This window comes from Cavenderia fasciculata (assembly GCF_000203815.1).
Source record: "Cavenderia fasciculata unplaced genomic scaffold Scf_Dfasci-F-a-25c12.r2-5, whole genome shotgun sequence".
NCBI lineage: Eukaryota > Evosea > Eumycetozoa > Acytosteliales > Cavenderiaceae > Cavenderia > Cavenderia fasciculata.
This window is the reverse complement of record NW_004457729.1, coordinates 3,928,152-3,947,036: the sequence shown is the minus strand read 5'-3', so window position 1 is coordinate 3,947,036 and position 18,885 is coordinate 3,928,152. Positions and strand designations below refer to the sequence as shown.

At 31.0% G+C, this 18,885-nt stretch overlaps 9 protein-coding genes across 9 annotated transcripts; 8 read left to right on the top strand and 1 right to left on the bottom strand.

The window, feature by feature from the left end:
- Positions 1 to 223: 223 nt before the first annotated feature.
- Positions 224 to 2,876, top strand: DFA_01913 (uncharacterized protein; the record flags this gene model as incomplete). Its single annotated transcript, XM_004359818.1, has 4 exons — positions 224 to 472; positions 567 to 770; positions 846 to 2,066; positions 2,142 to 2,876. 4 exons carry the CDS (start codon positions 224 to 226, stop codon positions 2,874 to 2,876), a joined length of 2,409 nt encoding a protein of 802 aa, XP_004359875.1.
- A 253-nt stretch (positions 2,877 to 3,129) lies between these two features.
- On the top strand, positions 3,130 to 4,364 carry DFA_01912 (uncharacterized protein; the record flags this gene model as incomplete). Its single annotated transcript, XM_004359817.1, has 6 exons — positions 3,130 to 3,244; positions 3,286 to 3,393; positions 3,457 to 3,770; positions 3,817 to 3,873; positions 3,952 to 4,013; positions 4,049 to 4,364. 6 exons carry the CDS (start codon positions 3,130 to 3,132, stop codon positions 4,362 to 4,364), a joined length of 972 nt encoding a protein of 323 aa, XP_004359874.1.
- Positions 4,365 to 4,566: 202 nt separating this feature from the next.
- Positions 4,567 to 6,471, top strand: DFA_01911 (RING zinc finger-containing protein; the record flags this gene model as incomplete). The annotated part of the gene is made up of 8 exons (XM_004359816.1): positions 4,567 to 4,878; positions 4,983 to 5,234; positions 5,314 to 5,487; positions 5,508 to 5,771; positions 5,869 to 6,000; positions 6,068 to 6,190; positions 6,257 to 6,315; positions 6,441 to 6,471. The coding sequence occupies 8 exons, from the start codon at positions 4,567 to 4,569 to the stop codon at positions 6,469 to 6,471; spliced, it is 1,347 nt and encodes a 448-aa protein (XP_004359873.1).
- Positions 6,472 to 6,958: 487 nt separating this feature from the next.
- Positions 6,959 to 8,547, top strand: DFA_01910 (uncharacterized protein; the record flags this gene model as incomplete). Its single annotated transcript, XM_004359815.1, has 5 exons — positions 6,959 to 7,279; positions 7,314 to 7,481; positions 7,561 to 7,692; positions 7,753 to 7,827; positions 8,083 to 8,547. 5 exons carry the CDS (start codon positions 6,959 to 6,961, stop codon positions 8,545 to 8,547), a joined length of 1,161 nt encoding a protein of 386 aa, XP_004359872.1.
- Positions 8,548 to 8,773: 226 nt separating this feature from the next.
- DFA_01909 (uncharacterized protein) lies at positions 8,774 to 10,318 on the top strand (the record flags this gene model as incomplete). Its single annotated transcript, XM_004359814.1, has 5 exons — positions 8,774 to 9,031; positions 9,124 to 9,384; positions 9,481 to 9,612; positions 9,683 to 9,781; positions 9,860 to 10,318. The coding sequence occupies 5 exons, from the start codon at positions 8,774 to 8,776 to the stop codon at positions 10,316 to 10,318; spliced, it is 1,209 nt and encodes a 402-aa protein (XP_004359871.1).
- An 87-nt stretch (positions 10,319 to 10,405) lies between these two features.
- Positions 10,406 to 13,873, top strand: DFA_01908 (uncharacterized protein; the record flags this gene model as incomplete). Its single annotated transcript, XM_004359813.1, has 10 exons — positions 10,406 to 10,726; positions 10,797 to 11,075; positions 11,138 to 11,715; positions 12,175 to 12,374; positions 12,457 to 12,698; positions 12,772 to 12,903; positions 12,966 to 13,097; positions 13,192 to 13,248; positions 13,336 to 13,392; positions 13,460 to 13,873. 10 exons carry the CDS (start codon positions 10,406 to 10,408, stop codon positions 13,871 to 13,873), a joined length of 2,412 nt encoding a protein of 803 aa, XP_004359870.1.
- A 269-nt stretch (positions 13,874 to 14,142) lies between these two features.
- Positions 14,143 to 15,995, top strand: DFA_01907 (RING zinc finger-containing protein; the record flags this gene model as incomplete). Its single annotated transcript, XM_004359812.1, has 8 exons — positions 14,143 to 14,163; positions 14,200 to 14,463; positions 14,539 to 14,787; positions 14,852 to 14,983; positions 15,061 to 15,120; positions 15,207 to 15,281; positions 15,475 to 15,519; positions 15,591 to 15,995. 8 exons carry the CDS (start codon positions 14,143 to 14,145, stop codon positions 15,993 to 15,995), a joined length of 1,251 nt encoding a protein of 416 aa, XP_004359869.1.
- Positions 15,996 to 16,368: 373 nt separating this feature from the next.
- DFA_01906 (uncharacterized protein) lies at positions 16,369 to 17,300 on the top strand (the record flags this gene model as incomplete). Its single annotated transcript, XM_004359811.1, has 4 exons — positions 16,369 to 16,632; positions 16,758 to 16,997; positions 17,108 to 17,242; positions 17,265 to 17,300. The coding sequence occupies 4 exons, from the start codon at positions 16,369 to 16,371 to the stop codon at positions 17,298 to 17,300; spliced, it is 675 nt and encodes a 224-aa protein (XP_004359868.1).
- A 139-nt stretch (positions 17,301 to 17,439) lies between these two features.
- Positions 17,440 to 18,634, bottom strand: DFA_01905 (uncharacterized protein; the record flags this gene model as incomplete). Its single annotated transcript, XM_004359810.1, has 6 exons — positions 17,440 to 17,451; positions 17,528 to 17,621; positions 17,901 to 18,075; positions 18,209 to 18,398; positions 18,464 to 18,489; positions 18,580 to 18,634. The coding sequence occupies 6 exons, from the start codon at positions 18,632 to 18,634 to the stop codon at positions 17,440 to 17,442; spliced, it is 552 nt and encodes a 183-aa protein (XP_004359867.1).
- Positions 18,635 to 18,885: the final 251 nt, after the last annotated feature.

The following is an 18,885-nucleotide window of genomic DNA, read 5'->3' as shown; positions in this document are numbered from 1 at the left end:
CTTTGGTGGTTAGGTATTAACCACATACATACATTTAACTTTTAGATCATTAGACTAGTCTTTAAAGATAAATAGATTAAATACATAGAGATAGAAAATAAATAGGAAGAATATGATATTCATCCAACATCATCACCATACACAACAAACTATTAAAAAATAAATTAAAATTATAAAAATAAATAAAATTTGGTAGCTAGCTTGTGGTTGTTTCTATTGCATAATGACTAAACACGTTAATAGTATTGTATTAATACTATTAACAGTAATAATCATTGTACAGGTAATATTAATCAGTCATGTTAATGTGGTAGATGGTATCAAATGTATTAAAGATAAAAGAATATTTGCAGATACAGAAGATGAAGATGAAGATAATCAAGAGGTAGATTGGTGGCTCATATTAAAGATTCGTGGTACAACAGATGCCTATCTCTACTTTGATTCTGAAATGAATGATAACGATTTTAAAGTATGTTTGTACTATTCAGATTAAAAATTCACACTTGTTACTTATACCTACCTACGCTTTCTATCTATCTATCTCTTATTATGATTATTATTAGACTGGATACTTTTTAAGAAGTTCAAGAAGTGCATTGGGTGCAACATTATTTGATGTATCATCTGTAAACCATAACTATATTGCATTTAACGATCAACCAGCCGAGACAATGGGAGACTCTTTTAAAATCTTTACCCATGAAAAAGGATTGATTATATGGGACAAGGATAAAGGTGATAATGCAGGTGATGGAGTCTATATTATGGTAAGTCAAGAAAAAGATAAAGATAAAGATAAAGAGAAAGAATATTTACTTATCTGTTTATTTTTTTATTATTAGCATACAATGCCACAATTCCCAAATACTTATTTTAGTCCTGATGGAACTGTTAGTCACCAGTATTGGCAAGATCCATATGGTGAAGATGAGAGGATAAGTGATGATTTTGCCAAGGCATTCCCTTTTATGGGCTGGAGAGACCCATTCTTTCACAATAATGTAATGTCTAGTCATGAATTGTATGGTAGATGCTATGCAGGGTACCACAAGACAGAGGCACAACAAAAGGCATCGGACAAATACAACTATGGCGAATCGCAAAGTGTCAGTGAGGATACGTCAGAGTCTGAGGATTCGGCCGACACTTGGAGACACGAACAAGAACGTAAAAAGAAGGCACAATCCACTTGCAAACTCGATATCTCGCCATTCCTCGTCGAACGGTTTAGCAAGAAGGCTAGTACGCTTAGCTTTTCACATTTGCTTGGTCGTGATATCAACCCATTTGCCAAGCTGTTGGATGAAGGTGTTCCGGGTCAGCATATCTATTGCTTGACGCTACCCGATGCCAACTCCAGGGATCCAGAGACATGGACGTGTACCGATCCACCCGATGCAGATCCACCCAGTAACGAAGACTCTGACTTGGATCCACCATCAATGATACAACTCTTCCTCACCTATTTGGCACGAGGTACCACCAATGGACTGTCAGCCACACACAAAAGCGTCGATGCAGAGACCGAGCCATTCCTCGCCGTACGACAAGACCAGTACACAGCCGACTATTACAAAAAGTGTTTCCAGTTGAATCAAAAGCACTATTATTTTGTCGTCACGTCCAAGACCAAGCATTCAGACAACTCAATCTCTTCAAAATTCAGCGATGTGTGGGCGGTCCTCGAAGAAGACCCTTGCGATGAAACACAAATTCAAAACAGACCATGCATAAAAGATGGAGAACAAATGTATATTAGTTGTTGGAGAGGGTCAGGTAGGGTGGATGAAACCGTCAATGCTCGACCTGGTAATCATTTCATTATCCCCACCTTTAAAACGGTGATTGAAATCGCCAACAAGAAACAAACCATTACTTGGGGATCGACCAACGTAGGTGTGTCTGGCCAAACCAATACAGAGGACTCGACTGGTGGATTCACTGATCATTCCAAATATGGTTATCTCGTGAATGAAGGTGATTATTGGGATGTTTGTCTAAGTGGTGGTAATTTACATGTTTATAAAGGTGTTACCCAATATACTGGTTCAAATGCTTTTATGGTAAGTTTTAAAAAAAAAAAGAAAAAAAAAAGAAAAAAGACAAAAATTTATTTAAAATTTTTTTTTTTTATAAAGGTATGTTTCCAAAGTACAGAGTTGGGAATTGCATTTGGATCTATAAATATAAATTCAGGGGCCACTGTTGGAAAACATACACAACTATGGGAATATTCACAATACTATGCAGAATGCACCAAAAAATTTAATGCCAATATAGCTGTTGCTCATCAAGCACTTCAACTAGAGGGTAGAAGAGCCGCCGACACTACCTATTACGATAATACGCGACTCAAAGCACATCCACCAAAAAAAGAAATGGCTGCCTATGGAGACCAAGTCAATCTATTCATGCCAATGACACTACTAAACATGTTGTTGGAAAGAACCAATGAAAAAGTAACAATCATACAACCAAGTAGTAGTAGTAGCAGCAGTGACGATGATATGGGTGGTGGTGGTAGTGGTAGTGGTAGTAGTAGTAGTGATGATGGTGGCGGTAAAAAGAAAAAGAAAGGTGGTGGTAGTAGTAGTAGTAGTAGTGGAAGTGCAAGTGATGGTGATAGTGGTAGTGGTAGTAGAGGTCATAGTGGAAGTGGTAGTGGTAGCAGTCATAGTGATAGTGGTAGTGTAAATGAAGATATCGAAATCGAAATAACATCATCATCGTCGTCATATAGTTCATCACAAGACTCTCCCATTGTTTTCCTTCACAGTGCTGGCGGTACTCCTGGAATCAAAAGAAAACCACCTCTTGTAAATACACTCAAAAAACAACCTCCAACAAAGAAACAGAAAAAATCACATGGTTAATAATAAAAAATCAATCTGGAAAACATAAAACAAGAAGAAAAGGATGTTTACCATTTTAGAAATAATATTATCCAGACTTTCAATTCATTCCAAGGTTTGATCAATACAGTAGCTTAGTACCTTGGTCACCCACCCACCTGTTAGTTTTTAAAAATTAAAATAAAAGTTTCATGTTCAAAACCCTCTCACTCTCTTCTCTCTCTTTTCTTTTTATAAATAGAAAATAGTATAACAACAACTACAACCCTAACAAATGAATAATAATCGAGCAGAACTATCAATCAAGCAAAGGGTTGCAAGTCAATCAGAATTAGATGCATTAACGTGTCCGATATGTCGATTTTTGATGACTGCACCTGTCAAACAATGTAAATCTGGTCATCTTGTGGAAGTTGTTTGGATCTTTTAGCAAGTTCAGAGACAACAGGAACTTGTCCTCAATGTAGAATACCTATTTCAAATGGAGGATTATCAAATTTACTCCTTGCTGACCATTATTTATCACATCTAAGAGTTGGTATGTAGTAGATAAGTACTCCTCCTCCTCTTGGTGACACTAATACCCCCTTCATCTATTTAGATTCATTGGTGAATCAATTTAGATATAATCAAGAAAACAAAGAATGGGAAAAGGATGCAAGAGGATGTCAAGAGATTGTAACCGTTGAAATATCAAAAGATCACAAGCTGATTTGCAAATTTAATCCTGTAAAATGTAAACATCAAGGGTGCGATGTAGAAGTATTAAAAGAAGATATGGATAGTCATCTTGTACTAATATCTTTTCTCTTGATTGGTATTTACATAGTACAAGATGACTATCCATATCTTCTTTGTACTATTCTACTATGTGACTTTAGACCAAATATACCATGTCCCTATAGTGATGTTGGTGTTTGTAATTTTATCTGATCATATTAAAGTCAACAAACAAATAGAGGATGATAGATATAGGTCACCGCAACAAGAATTAAAAGAGTGCAAACAATCAATCAGGGTATGTACTTTGAGATAATATTATCTAAATGGTTCATCAAAAACACACAATATTAATCTATCTGTTTATTTATTTTAGGAAACCAACAAAAAACAATCAATGATTAAATTCGAATGGGTAATCGATGAATACCTAGACAAGTATATGGAGGGTAATCATATTTATTCAATATTAGCTCAGATTATTTTGATATGGGTGGTTTTAATTGGTTCTTGAATGCAAGAGAAGAGGAGAATGAAGATATTGGCTTTTATCTCTATTTGGATCATAATCATCAAAAGAAGCGGGTCAAAGTGGATTTTACTTTGGAGGTTCAATTTCCACGTCAACCTTTATACACACAAAAAAAAGATAGTATAGTACATGTTTACAAGAAAGGGTGTAGCGGCTATGGAATTTTAACCGATTCTCATATAAACGATTTGAATCAAAATGATTCTGTCATTGTTACATTTAAAGGTCAAGTCCTATCATCAAAAGATAAAAAATAAAACAAACAAACAGACAGATAGACAGAGTTGTACAGTTAACTGGGTCCCAAGAAGAAGAAGAAGGGAACTAATATTTTAATAAATTTAAAAAATAATATTTATTATTTTTCGATGTCATGGTGTGTGTTGATTATTTTTAATTATTATTATTATTTTTATTATTATTTTGTCTTGTGAACTCCTCTTTCTTCATCAAAGTATAATGACTTATTTTCAAAGACACCAACAAAGACAAGAACAAAGACAACAACTAAAAATGTCGGAACGAGAAGCACTAACAATCGAAGAAAGAGTCGCAAGTCGATCAGATTTAGATACGCTATCATGTGCAATATGTTTGTCGTTGGTGGCTGCACCAATCAAGCAATGTGCGTCTGGTCATCTTGGTTGTGGTGGTTGCTTGGATCAAATAGCGAGGTCAGCAAATCCAATTTGTCCTCAATGTAGAATACCAATTTCAAATGGTAGATTGTCAAGATCACTCGTTGCTGATCATATGTTATCATCGTTAAAGGTTTGTATATACAAATCAATATTTAAACAAACAACAATCTTCTTTTCTTCTTCTCTTCTTCTTCTTCTTCTTTCTTATTTACTTTTCTCTTTCTTTTAATTTAGGTTCATTGTGTGAATCACTTTAAATATAGTCATCAACGAAAGAAATGGGAAAAGAACGCAAGAGGATGTCAAGAGATTGTAACTGTAGCGACATCAGACAATCACAAGTTAACTTGTCAATACGTTCTTGTAAAATGTCAACACAAAGGTTGTAATGAAGAATCATTAAATGATGAAATGGCTAATCATATTGTACAATGTGAATACCGATCAAATATACCATGTCCCTTTGATGACATATGTAAATTTACTGTACGATATATATATATATATATATATTGTTTGTTATTATTGTCTTTTGTTAATTAATCAAATATTATTATTATTATAGGGAACAACGACACAATTGGCTCAACATATTCTAAATTCGATATACGAACATGTTAAAGTCAACAAAGAGATAGAGGATATTAAAATCAGGTCACTAGAACAAGAATTGTCAAAAAGTGGTTCTAGAATCAAGTCACTAGAAAAAGAATTAAAAGAGTGCAAAGAATCAATCAAAGTATGTACTTCTTATTTTAGATTCATTGTGAGAATCAATTCAAGTATAGTAAAGATAGCAAGAAATGGGAAAAAGATGCAAGAGGATGTCAAGAGATCGTAACAGTTGCAACATCAGACAATCACAAGTTGATTTGTAAATATAATCTTGTAAAATGTCAACATAAAGGATGCGATGTAGAATTATTAAAAGATGATATGGCTAATCATCTTGCACAATGTAAATACCAACCAAAAGAAGAAAAGATATCATGTCCATTTGGAACTGATATCTGTAAATATACTGTAAGTAAGATGTCGTGAGCAGATGGAGAATCTAATTGCAATTTGTTGCTGCAATGAATTACCCACTTTTTAATCAATTTATTGTAACCGTCTATAGGGTACAAAGACAGAAATCGATCAACATATTCTCAATTCGATATCTCATCATATTAACGTCAACAATCAAAGAATAGATGATCAAATCAAATCACTTCAACAAGAATTTAAAGATTGCATGAAATCAATCAAGGTATGAATTTTCCTAGGATAATAGTTGACAATTATATTAATGGATATATCTTATCTAATTGTTTTAGGAATCAAATAAAAATACAAAGGAAGAGATTCAAAACTCAATATCTATGCATATTGAGGCCAACAATCAAATAACAGATACTAATGTAGAGGATCTAAGACTAGAATTGATGGAATTAATCAAGGTATGCAAGGAATAGGAATAGATAGATAATAGTTATCTCAAATACTCATAATATATTGTTTTATAGGAATCAAACAAACATGCAGTGATTCAATTTGAATGGGTAATCCCAAACTACCTTTTAAAGTATAGAAAAGGCGTCAATATATTTTCAGATGATTTTGAAATGGGACCTTACACGTGGTTTCTAATGGCAGCCATGGACTCAGTTGAGAAAGATGACAGGGTAGGGTTTTACCTTTACTTAAAAGATGTCCACCACCAAAAGCTCGTCAAGGCTGATTTTATGATAGAAATAGACGCCCCTCGTCTGGACGAGCCCAAATCCTTGAATATTCACCATGTTTATAATCATAAGGGCATTAGCAATGGTATTACAATACACTCTTCTATTTTTAACGATTTTCATCCCAATCACTCTGTCACTGTCAAATTCAAAGGTCACATTGCATCTATTAATGATAATCCATTTTATAAACATAAAAGATAAAACCAAATAGTTTCGATAAAGTAACCATACATATTTATTGATTTATTTCCACAACAACTCTTAAAAGGTTAATAAAATGGGCTCTGAAAATGTGTCCTTGTGAATAAAAGAATTCTTTTGGTTTGTCTTTCATTTACAAGGTCATTTCATAGACGACGACCGCTAAATCGAAAATTAATTAATTTATTTACAAACTCAATTATTAAGATAATTGTTTTCTATGGGTGTGGGCAATGAAAAAAATAATATAACACCACCACTCATTCACACAAATTTGCAATGTCTGATGAAGAAGAAGAAGAAGATAATGATGATGATCTAGAATCACAACTATCAATTGAACAAAGAGTTGTGAATCAATCAGATCTCGATGCATTAACATGTCCGATATGTCTGTCTCTGATGACTTCTCCCGTCAAACAATGTGTGTCTGGTCATCTTGGTTGTGAGAGTTGTTTGGAAAAGGTTGCAGAGACAACTGGTAGATGTCCACAATGTAGAATACGTATCTCAAAAGGAAAATTGTCAAGATCACTACTTGCTGATCAAATGTTATCATCTCTAAAGGTTGGTATATTATCGGTAGTTGGGTCCATGGATGTATTATACTAATATACCTTTTCTCTAATAATAGATTCATTGTGAGAATCAATTTAGATATAATAAAGAAACAGATAAATGGGAAAAGGATGAAAATGGATGTCAAGAGATTACAACTGTAGCAACATCAGATGATCACATGAAAACGTGTAAATATAATCTTTTAAAATGTCCCTTTGGAGAAGACTTTTGTGATTTTACTGTAAGTAAACAATCAAATCACATGTGATACGATACCCAATCGATTAATCAAATATATATATTTATTTAAATTATTATAGGGAACAAAAGAAGAAGTTGATAAACATATTCTAAGCGAATTATCTGATCATATTGCAGGCAATCATCAATATATGAATTGTCAGATCGAGTCACTTAAACAACAATTTAATGAATCAATAGAATCATTCAAGGTACGAATCTATGAATATACTCTATTTTATTATTATTATTATTAATCATTTTATTTTTAGGAATCATACAATCAACAAATGAATACACAAATCCAGTTACTTCAACAACAAATTAAATCTATTGAATTTACAAATGTAAAAAGAATATGAACACTATATAGAGTCAATCAAGGGTGTATTCCATTTATTAATACTAAATATTTATTTATTTATTCTCCTCAATTAATAGGCATCAAATAAATCACAGATGTATTCATTAAAGCAAAGATTGGATTCACAATTTCAATCAAAATTGGATAGACACAAAAACTCGATAATGGTAATACGAAAAATAAATATTAAATATACCATTAAAATACTAATATTGGATTTTCTACTATTACTAAATAGGTATATACGGATGAAAAGCTTAGAAAATACAAGGAAAAAACAAAAGAAATGATCAAACATACACCAGCAGTTCAATTTGAATGGGTTATTGAAAACTTTGGTGAAAAATATAAATCAAAAACTGACCAAGAGTCTGATGATTTTAAAATGGGTGGTTTCGATTGGTACATTGCTTCTTATATGGACAGTAACGAGGATGACACTGGTCAGTTAGGATTTTATGTTCATTTGCACAACAATCCTGGAAAATTGGTAAAGATGTGTTTTACTTTGGAAGTGGTGTTCTCTTGCTCACAAAGCTACTCTGAACAGCTTACCTATATTTATGACCACACAGATACTGGATCGGGGTTTGATCGAGACCCAGAAATATATTTGAAAGGAATACAAGACAATGATTCTGTCACTGTTCAATTCAAAGGTTTTGTCTCATCGATTAAAGATGATCCAGATTTTAAAAAATGATTTGTTGTCAACAACAAATAAAATAAACAAATCCTATCATTTTATTTATTGATTAGAAAAGATTAAGAAAAATAAAAACCATACCATATTGTATTTTGCATTACACTATAAAAATTACTTTTCCCTAAGTTGGTCTCATTTTTGAGAACAAAATTGTGTTGGGTTATCTTAATAAGCTGACGATCATTCATATCGAACGGGTCAACCAGAATACATTGCAACAACAATGTCTGGTGAACGAGAATCACTATCAATCGAAGAAAGAGTTGCAAATCAATCAGATTTAGATACATTAACATGTTCGATATGTTTATCGTTGATCACCGCACCCGTCAAGCAATGTGTGTCTGGTCATCTTGGTTGTGAAGCTTGTTTGGATCATGTGGCAAAGACAACAGGAACTTGTCCTCAATGTAGAACACCTATTTTAAATGGAGGGCTATCAAGATCACTAGTTGCTGCTCATATGTTAGCATCTATAAAGGTATACTCTATGTTTATATTTATTCTATTCTACGACGACCATATTGTTACACTATAGTGACACATCTTATACTTTTTTCTCTACTTATTTAGATTCATTGTGAAAATCAATTTAGATATAGTAATGAACAAAAGAAATGGGTAAAAGATGCAAGAGGATGTCAAGAGATTGTAACCGTTGAAACTTCAAATGATCACAAGTTGATTTGTAAATATAATCTTTTAAAATGTCCACATCAAGGATGTAATGTAGAAGTATTAAAAGATGATATGACTAGTCATCTTGTACAATGTAAATACCAATCAAGAGAAAAGATATCATGTCCATTTGGTACTGATATCTGTAAATTTATTGTAAGTTGGATGTTGTCAACAGACGGAAAGGAACAATCAATTTGTTGTTGGAGTGAATTACTCACTTTTTAATCTATTTATTGTAACCATGTATAGGGCACAAAAACAGAAATCGATCAACATATTCTAAATCAACTATCGGATCATTTACAAGTCAACAATCAAAGAATAGATGATAAATTCAATTCACTTCAACAAGAATTTACCAAATCAATAGAATCAATCAAGGTACGAAAAAAGTTTAGTATTATTATTATTATTATTATAAATATATACTAATTTAATATTAAATTTTTAGGAATCATACAATCAACAATCGGATTCTCTTGAATCACAGATGCAGTCACTAAAGCAAACATTTCAATCAAAATTAGATAGATACAAAAATTCGATAATGGTAATATGAACATATGAATATTATTAAATTCAAAATATTAATTTTGGATTTACTATTTATATATATATATATATATAGATAGATACGGATGAAAAGTTTAGAAAATACAAGGATAAAACAAACGAAATGATTAAACATACAACAGTTCATTCGGAATGGGTTATTGAAAACTTTGGTGAAAAGTATAAATCAAAAGCTGACCAGGATTCTGATGATTTTAAAATGGGTGGATTCGATTGGTACATTTCTTCATATATGGATAGTGAAGATGATGATACTGGCCAGTTAGGATTCTATGTTTTTTTGCACAACAATCCTGGAAAATTGGTAAAGATGTGTTTTACTTTGGAAGTGGTTTTCTCTCGCTCACAAAGATACTCTCAACGGGTTACAGGTTTTTATAACTACCAAGGTATTGGTAAGGGGTATGATATAGACCCAAAACCCTATTTAAAAGGACTACAAGACAATGATTCTGTCACCGTTCGATTCAAAGGTTTTGTCGCATCGATAAATGATGACCCACGTAAAAAATGATTTGTTGTCAACAACAAATAAAACAATTCCTATTAATTATTTATTTATTTATTTATTTATTTAAAATGATTTTCTTCTTGTCCAAAAATGACCCATTTTAAAAAAACTAGTTCAGAAAATAGTAATCATAATATTCGAATTTCACAAGCAATGTCCAATGATCGAGAAACTCTATCGATTGAACAAAGAGTTGCAAGTCAATCAGATTTAGATGCATTAACATGTTCAATATGTTTGTCTCTGATGACTGCACCAATCAAACAATGTGTATCTGGTCATCTTGGTTGTGGAAGTTGTTTGGATAAGGTTGCAGAGACAACAGGTAAATGTCCACAATGTAGAGTACCTATTTCAAATGGAGGACTGTCAAGATCACTACTTGCTGATAATATGTTATCATCACTAAAGGTAAATAATCATTCAAATCATCTCTAAATATTTGAAGCGTCAAACTTATATATCTCCCTCTCACATTTAGATTCATTGTGAGAATTACTTTCAATATAATCAAGAAAGCAAGAAATGGGTAAAAGATGCAAGAGGATGTCAAGAGATTACAACTGTTGCTACATCCAATGATCACAAGTTGATTTGTAAATATACACTTTATAGATGTCAACATAAAGGATGCGATGCAGAAGTATTAAAAGATGATATGACTAGTCATCTTGCACAATGTAAATACCAACAACAACAACAACAACAATCTCAAGAAAAGATATCATGTCCATTTGGTAATGATATATGTAAATTTATTGTATGTAAGATGTGTATCAAACACTCAACCATTTATTAATCATATTATTATTATTATTATAGGGAACAAAGAAAGAAGTTGATAAACATATTCTAAATGAATTATCAAAACATATAGAGACATTTTCCAATGTCAACAAAAAGAAAGAGGATGCTAGAATGCAAGCAAACAATCAAAGAGTAGACAATGAAATCAAATCACTTAAAGATGAATTAAAAGAGTGCCAGCAGTCAATCAAGGAACTTAAAAAAGGAGTGGTTGAATTTGAATGGATCATACCCAACTACCTTTCCATTTACAACAAAAGTAGTATAGTTGAATCTGATCAATTTAATATGGGCGGTTTCACATGGTATATAGCCACTTTCACAAAGGATAATGATTGGATAGTATTTTATCTTCATGTTTGTGACGCCAATCAAAAGATAATCAAGGTGGATTTTACTTTAGATTTAAATTTCCCTGGCATGCCAGTCGCAGATGGTGCCAGTAGTACACATGAAATCAGTGACAAAAGAGGTTATGGATTTACTGTCAGCTCATACCGTGTAAACAATATGCTTCAAACCGATTCTATCTCTATTGTATTTAAAGGTTATGTCGTATCGGTGAAAAGTGATACTTCTCATCAAAGAAAAAAGTAAATAAATTCAAACTATCAAAGAGACCAGATTTCTTTTTCGGCCATTCAATTGTAGTTATTATAAATTTGGGCGGATTGAAGGGTTGGTTGGTTGGGGGATTCCAACAAGCACTCTCAGAAAATGCAAAAATAAAATTGAACAAAGACTAACCCCCCAAACATTTCCCTCTCTTTTTTCTTGTGTTCAGCTAAAATAGTAGGTGCACTCATCATTATTATCATTATCATTGCGCAATGATAAAAAGAGATTGCTAAACAACAAAGTCAAACATTTAAATAATGTTTTATTGGCATATTTCGAAAACTCATGAGTTGTATCATTTCATTTCGACCATTCAAACGAGTCGATAAGATCAGATCTAGATACTGGTATCTTTAAAAGAATACCAATGTCTCATCATCATCATCTAGAAGCACTATCAATTGAACATAGAATTGCAAGTCAATCAGATTTAGATACATTAACATGTTCAATATGCTTGTCTCTATGACTGCACCCGTCAAACAATGTGTATCTGGTCACCTTGGTTGTCAGAGTTGTTTGGATCGTGTAGCAGAGACAACAGGAACTTGTCCACAATGTAGAACACCTATTTCAAATGGTAGATTGTCAAGATCACTCATTACAGATCATATATTATCATCACTAAGAGTTTGTATACATAATAATAATAATCGTTTGGTCGTACATTTTTTTATTAATACCATTGAATAGATTCATTGTGAGAATCAATTTAGATAGTAAAGATAGCAAAGAATGGGTAAAAGATGCAAGAGGATGTCAAGAGATTGTAACCGTTGAAACATCAGACAATCACAAGTTGACTTGTAAATATAATCTTGTAAAATGTCAACATAAAGGATGCGATGTAGAATTATTAAAAGATGATATGACTAGTCATCTTGCTCAATGTAGATACCAATCAAAAGCTCAAGAAAAGATATCATGTCCATTTGGAACTGATATATGCAAATTTACTGTAAGATGCGCTATGATAGCTTACAAAATAATAATCAATTATAATTACCAACTATTTCTATTCAATTTATTAGGGAACAAAGACAGAAATCGATCAACATATTCTAAATCAATTATCGGATCATTTACAAATAAACAATCAAAGAGTAGATGATAAAATCAATTCACTTCAACTACAATTTACCAAATCAATAGAATCAATCAAAGTATGACAGTCTTTATTAGATTTATTAGATTCATACTAATTGAATATTAATTATTAATTTAGGAACATTACAATCAACAAACAAATTCTCTTTGGCAAACACGAATAATGATGGAGTCACAGATGCAGTCACTACAACAAAAATTGGAATCACAATTTCAATCAAAATTAGATAAATACAAAAACTCTATCATGGTAATATTAATAATATTATATAATATAATATTATATTTAAAGAATGATGCATTAAAATTAATTAACAAATTTTAATATTATTTATTGTTATTAGGAATCAAATGAAGAGTATGTGGATGAAATGATTTGGGATAGCGAGGAAAAAACAATGGTATGTATATTTTAGAAAAAATAAAAGAAAAATAATTTTAATTTCATTATTATTTATTATTTATTATTATTATTATTATTACAATAGGAATTAAATAGAGAGTATGTGGATAAAAAGTTTAAGAAATGCAAAGAAAAAACAAAGGTATACTTGCAGAAACATTATTCATTTTTGATAGTTAAAATATTAATTTATTTATTTGTTTGTTTAGGATATGGTGAAACACATGCCCGTTCATTTTGAATGGAATATTCCAGACTTTTTGGAAAAGTATGATAACTGTAGTGATGAGTTTTCCGATTATTTTAAAATGGGTGGGTTCTATTGGTACATTGCTTCGTATTTGGACGATAAAGATGATGGTGGCTCTCGTATTGGATTTTATGTTTTTTTGGTGGATGACCGTGATCACGGAGAAGCAAAATCATGGGTCAAGGTACATTTTACTTTGGAAGTGGAATTCTCTGGCTCGCTAAGCCACTGTGCACAGTTTACCAAGATTTATAAACTCGGCGAGTCTAATGGCACAGGATTTACCATTGATTCTGATACATATTTGAATGGAATGGATCACAACGAACTTGTCACTGTTACCTTTAAAGGTTATGTAGCATCATTCGATTAAAATATAATAATAATAATAGTATAATAATAATATAATAATAATATAATAATAATATAATAATAGTAAAATAATAATTATATTACATATTAGGTAGAGTTTACCATTATTATTATTATTAAGTTTTACTAGGAAATCATGTTCAAACAAGTTTGACCAGAGTTGGATTTTATTTTATTTTATTTTATTTTATATTTTTATATTGATAAAATATTATTTTGGTGGTGGTGAATAGACAACCAACTAGTTGGAAAGAAAAAATATATTATATTATGTGCACCATAGTTGATGAAGTAATAATATATTTAATATTTTTTATTATTTGGTAGAAATTCACGCAAGCAATGTCTGATGATGAAAGAGAATCAATAACAATTGAACAAAGAGTAGTGAATCAATCAGATTTAGATGCGTTAACATGTTCAATATGTTTGTCGTTGATGACTTCTCCCGTCAAACAATGTATATCTGGTCATCTTGGTTGTCAGAGTTGTTTGGAAAAGGTTTCAACTTGTCCTCAATGTAGAGTACCTATTTCAAATGGAGGACTATCAAGATCACTCATTACAGATCATATGTTATCATCACTCAGGGTAAATAATCAAATCATCCTCTCTACTACTATGAAGCAACGATCGTATCTTATCTCTCTCCTTTTTTGAATTTAGATTCATTGCGAGAATCAATTTAGATATGATAATGAACAAAAGAAATGGGTAAAGGATGAAAAGGGATGTCCAAAGATTACAACCGTTGCAACATCAGACACTCACAAGTTAACTTGTAAATTTAATCTTTTACAATGTGAAAATCAAGGTTGCGATGAACAAGTATTAAAAAAAGATATGGATAGTCATCTTGAACAATGTAAACACCAACAAGAGTTTCGATGTCCCTTTAATGTTTGCCAATATACTGTAAGGTTGTACTTTTAAAAACTCTTGAACAAAATATTTTAACAATCAATCAATGTTATTATAGGGAAAAAGGAAAGAGCTTGATCAACATATTCTAAATGATATAGCAGTGCATATTTCAAACAACAATTATGAAATGGATTGTCAAATCGAGTTACTAAACAAAACATGTGCCGAATCAATAGAATCACTCAAGGTATCTATCATGATAGTAAATCAATTCAAAAAAAATAGATTATCATATTATTAATGAATTCATTTAAATTATTTTAGGTATCAAACAATAAAATAGAAATACTAAAACAAAAAATTAAATCTCTTGAAATTACAAATGTAAGAAGAAGATTATTATTATTATTATTATTATTAATTATGAAATGGACTGTTCATTAATTTAATATTTTAATTTAATATTTTAGGAGTCACAAAATCAACTAATAAAATCACAAATCGAATCACTTCAACAACAATTTAAATCTCTTGAAACTTCCAACGTAAGGAATAGATTTATTTATTAAAAATGATTATGATTATATTAAAAATCTACAAAAAATGGAATCTAAATTTCAATCAAAACTACAAAGATAAAAAAACTCTATCACGGTATGGGATTAAACTCATCATGTACAGGCATTAAAATTAATATTAATATTACTACTACTACTACTACTACTACTATATATATAGGGATATGTGGATCAAAAGGTTTGGAAATGCAAGGAAAAAACAAAGGTATATATTAATATCGACTTATGTTAATATTTGAGGTGTATTAATAATAATAATAATAATATCTTATTTAGGAAATGATTAAACATACAACAGTTCATTCGGAATGGGTTATTGAAAACTTTGGTAAAAAGTATAAATCCAAAACTGACGAGTATTCTGATGATTTTAAAATGGGTGGATTCGATTGGTACATTTGTTTATCTTTGGAAAACGATGGTCAGGTAGGATTCTATGTTTTTTTGCACAACAATCCTGGAAAATTGGTAAAGACGACTTTTACTTTGCAAGTGTCTTTACCTCGCTCGCAAAGCCACATTCAACAGTTTACCAATATTTATGACCACGAGGATAGTGGTGCTGGGTATTATCTAGATTCAGAAACCTATTTAAAAGAAATACAAGACACTGATTGTGTCACTGTTCAATTCAAAGGTTTTGTCGCAAAGGTATCAGATGATCCAGATATTAAAAAATGATTTTTTGTCAACAACAAATAAAATAAACAAAATCATTGTTTCACTCTATCGGGCCAAGTTGAAAATTTATTATTATTATTGAATGAAGATTAGTAATCTTGTATATAAACCATGACACTTGGTTGTTTTGAGGCATAGGAGTTTTCTTGTTTGTTATGATATTAAAATACTTAAGATACAACCATAACAGATTGACCAATAGGGTTCTTTAAAAGATTATGCAAAGATATTATTGAAACTCTAGAAAATCAAGTCGCCTGGTGGCCCAATTTTTCAAGTTGACCCAATAGAGTGAAACAATGCTGCTAAGTTGAAGATGGTATATTGTTTTGTTTAACATGTAGGAAGTAGCAAGGATAGTACAATACCAACAATGTCTAATCGTAATCAAATAGAAGCATTAACAATTGAACAAAGAGTTGCATGTCAATCAGATATTGATGTATTAACATGTTCGATATGTTTGTCTCTGATGACTGCACCAGTCAAACAATGTACGGTTGGACACAATGGCTGTGGGAGTTGTATGGATGAGGTTGCCTCAACAATAGGAACTTGTCCCCAGTGTAGAATACCAATTTCAAATGGAAGATTGTTAAGATCAACAGATGTCAATAAAATCTTATTATCGTTAAAGGTATGTATCATCGATATAAATCTCTAAAAAGGGAATCAATAAATCATTATCCTATTGAAAAGTTGTATCTTATTAACACTCATCTTGAATCTTCTCAAAAAATACATTATTTTAATCATATTTAGATTCATTGTGTAAATCATTTTATATACGATAGAGAAAGTAATAAATGGGAAAAGAATTCAAAAGGATGCCCAGTGATTACAACTGTTGAAAAATCGGACAATCACCAATCAACGTGTAAATATAATCTTGTTAAATGTCCATTTCAAGGTTGCAACGTAAACTTATTCGAAAATGAAATGGCTAGTCATATTGCACAATGTCAATACCAAGAAAAGATACCATGTCCCTTTGGTCCTAATGTTTGTAGTTTTTATGTAAGGAAGATATTGATATATTTAGTTGTTGTCACACCAAAATACTGAACAACCAATTAAATCCAATAATATTATTATTATTATTATTATTTTAGGGAACAAAGCCAGAAGTCGATCAACATATTCGAAATCTATTATCAAACCATATTAGAATCAACCAAGAAAGAATGGAAGATATATTCTTTGATCTGCACCAACAAATTACTACATCAATTGAATTATCACTCGAGGTACGAACTAATATTATAATAGATTAATAGAAATGTTTTCTCGAATTTCTTATTTTAACCGTAAAAATATTATTTTAGGGATCATATGACCAACAAATACACCAAAAGGTGGATAATAAAATCCAGTTAGAAACAAAAAAAATGGAATCACAGCTTACTAGATCCATTGAACGCGTCAATGTAAGAATTAATTCTTTTTATGAAATACTCTATCAATATTAATATTTCTATTTTATTATTGAATAACATTAAACAGGAAGAAAACAAAAAACAAATGAATTCTACAATTGACTCTCTACAAAAACAAATGAATTCTAAAATTGACTCTGTAGGTTCACTACAAATCCAAATGAATTTTGAAATTGACTCTGTAGGTTCACTACAAAAACAAATGAAATTAGATTTTCAATTTAAATTTGATTGGTATTTAATCTTATTGGGTAGTAACTTTGTTTTTTTTATTTGTTTATTCTTTTTGATTTTCAACCCTAATGTCCCATTAAATCAATAAAAAAAGAAATGGATGAATTTATTTTCCCTTTAATCAAACAAATAATTAAATTTCTTCCTCTTGTCAATGACTAGCACCTTTTCCAGTAATATATGCTTGACAATCAATTGGAAGAACAGGTTCATAGAGAACATCATTGGCATTTACTGAAACACATCATCTCTGTAGACTTGCATATGAGTACAATAAACTCTTGTGGTGTCTAATACCAATTTGACTCCATAAACAATGTTTGTTTGGAATATCAATGATGTTCCAACACCTAGATTGAGAGTGGTTTGCATTGGCTTTGCTGTTGGAAGTGGATAGGGATATGGACCACCTTTAAATTTTTAGTGACTTTGTTATAAGCATCTCAACTTATTCAATGGAAAGAGAGAGAGAAAGAATGAATGGAATGATTAGGAATTGAAAAGAAGAAATCATATATGATATTATATTTAATTTATATATACCCATCATAATAATCATTATCATCATACTGGTCAGGAACAGATTGAGTAAGAAATCCAATGAAATAGGATACTGGATAGGTTTTTGGTTCCTCCAAAGTAACATAATCAATGTATCCGTTGTACATGCTATTGGCTTAAAATTGATGTTTTCAATCTGTGAGTAGACAGTATAATGTCTAAACAATGAATCCTATTTGAATCAAAGAGAGAAATGAGACTTTAAAAAGTATATTCGGTTATTTATAATCTACATACAATCATAACAAATTGATCAATTGGTCCTTTCCTTTTTAATAGTTGGTCGACACCTGATGATCATTGGTGACCAATTGACAATTTTCCCAAATCATATGGTTCAAGTTTGATATTACCTAGGTCTTTGGGCATTGGTTTGAATGAATCATTTGCAATTTGATTATTGTCCATTGATAATGTTTAATGAATATTATGTTATGTATCCAATAAGAAAAAAATACAATTTTGAAATGAGTGTTTATTTTGAAGGAAAGAAAGGCGGGTGGTTTTTACTTTCGATTTTCAACCATGGTTTTGAAATTTTTTTTCTCTAAGTCAGCAACCTACCCCTCAAAAGATATATGTCTATTAGTAATCAATAAACGTTTAATTATTTAATCAAATTGATAAATAAGGAATCAGAAATCTTTTTTTTTTTCAAC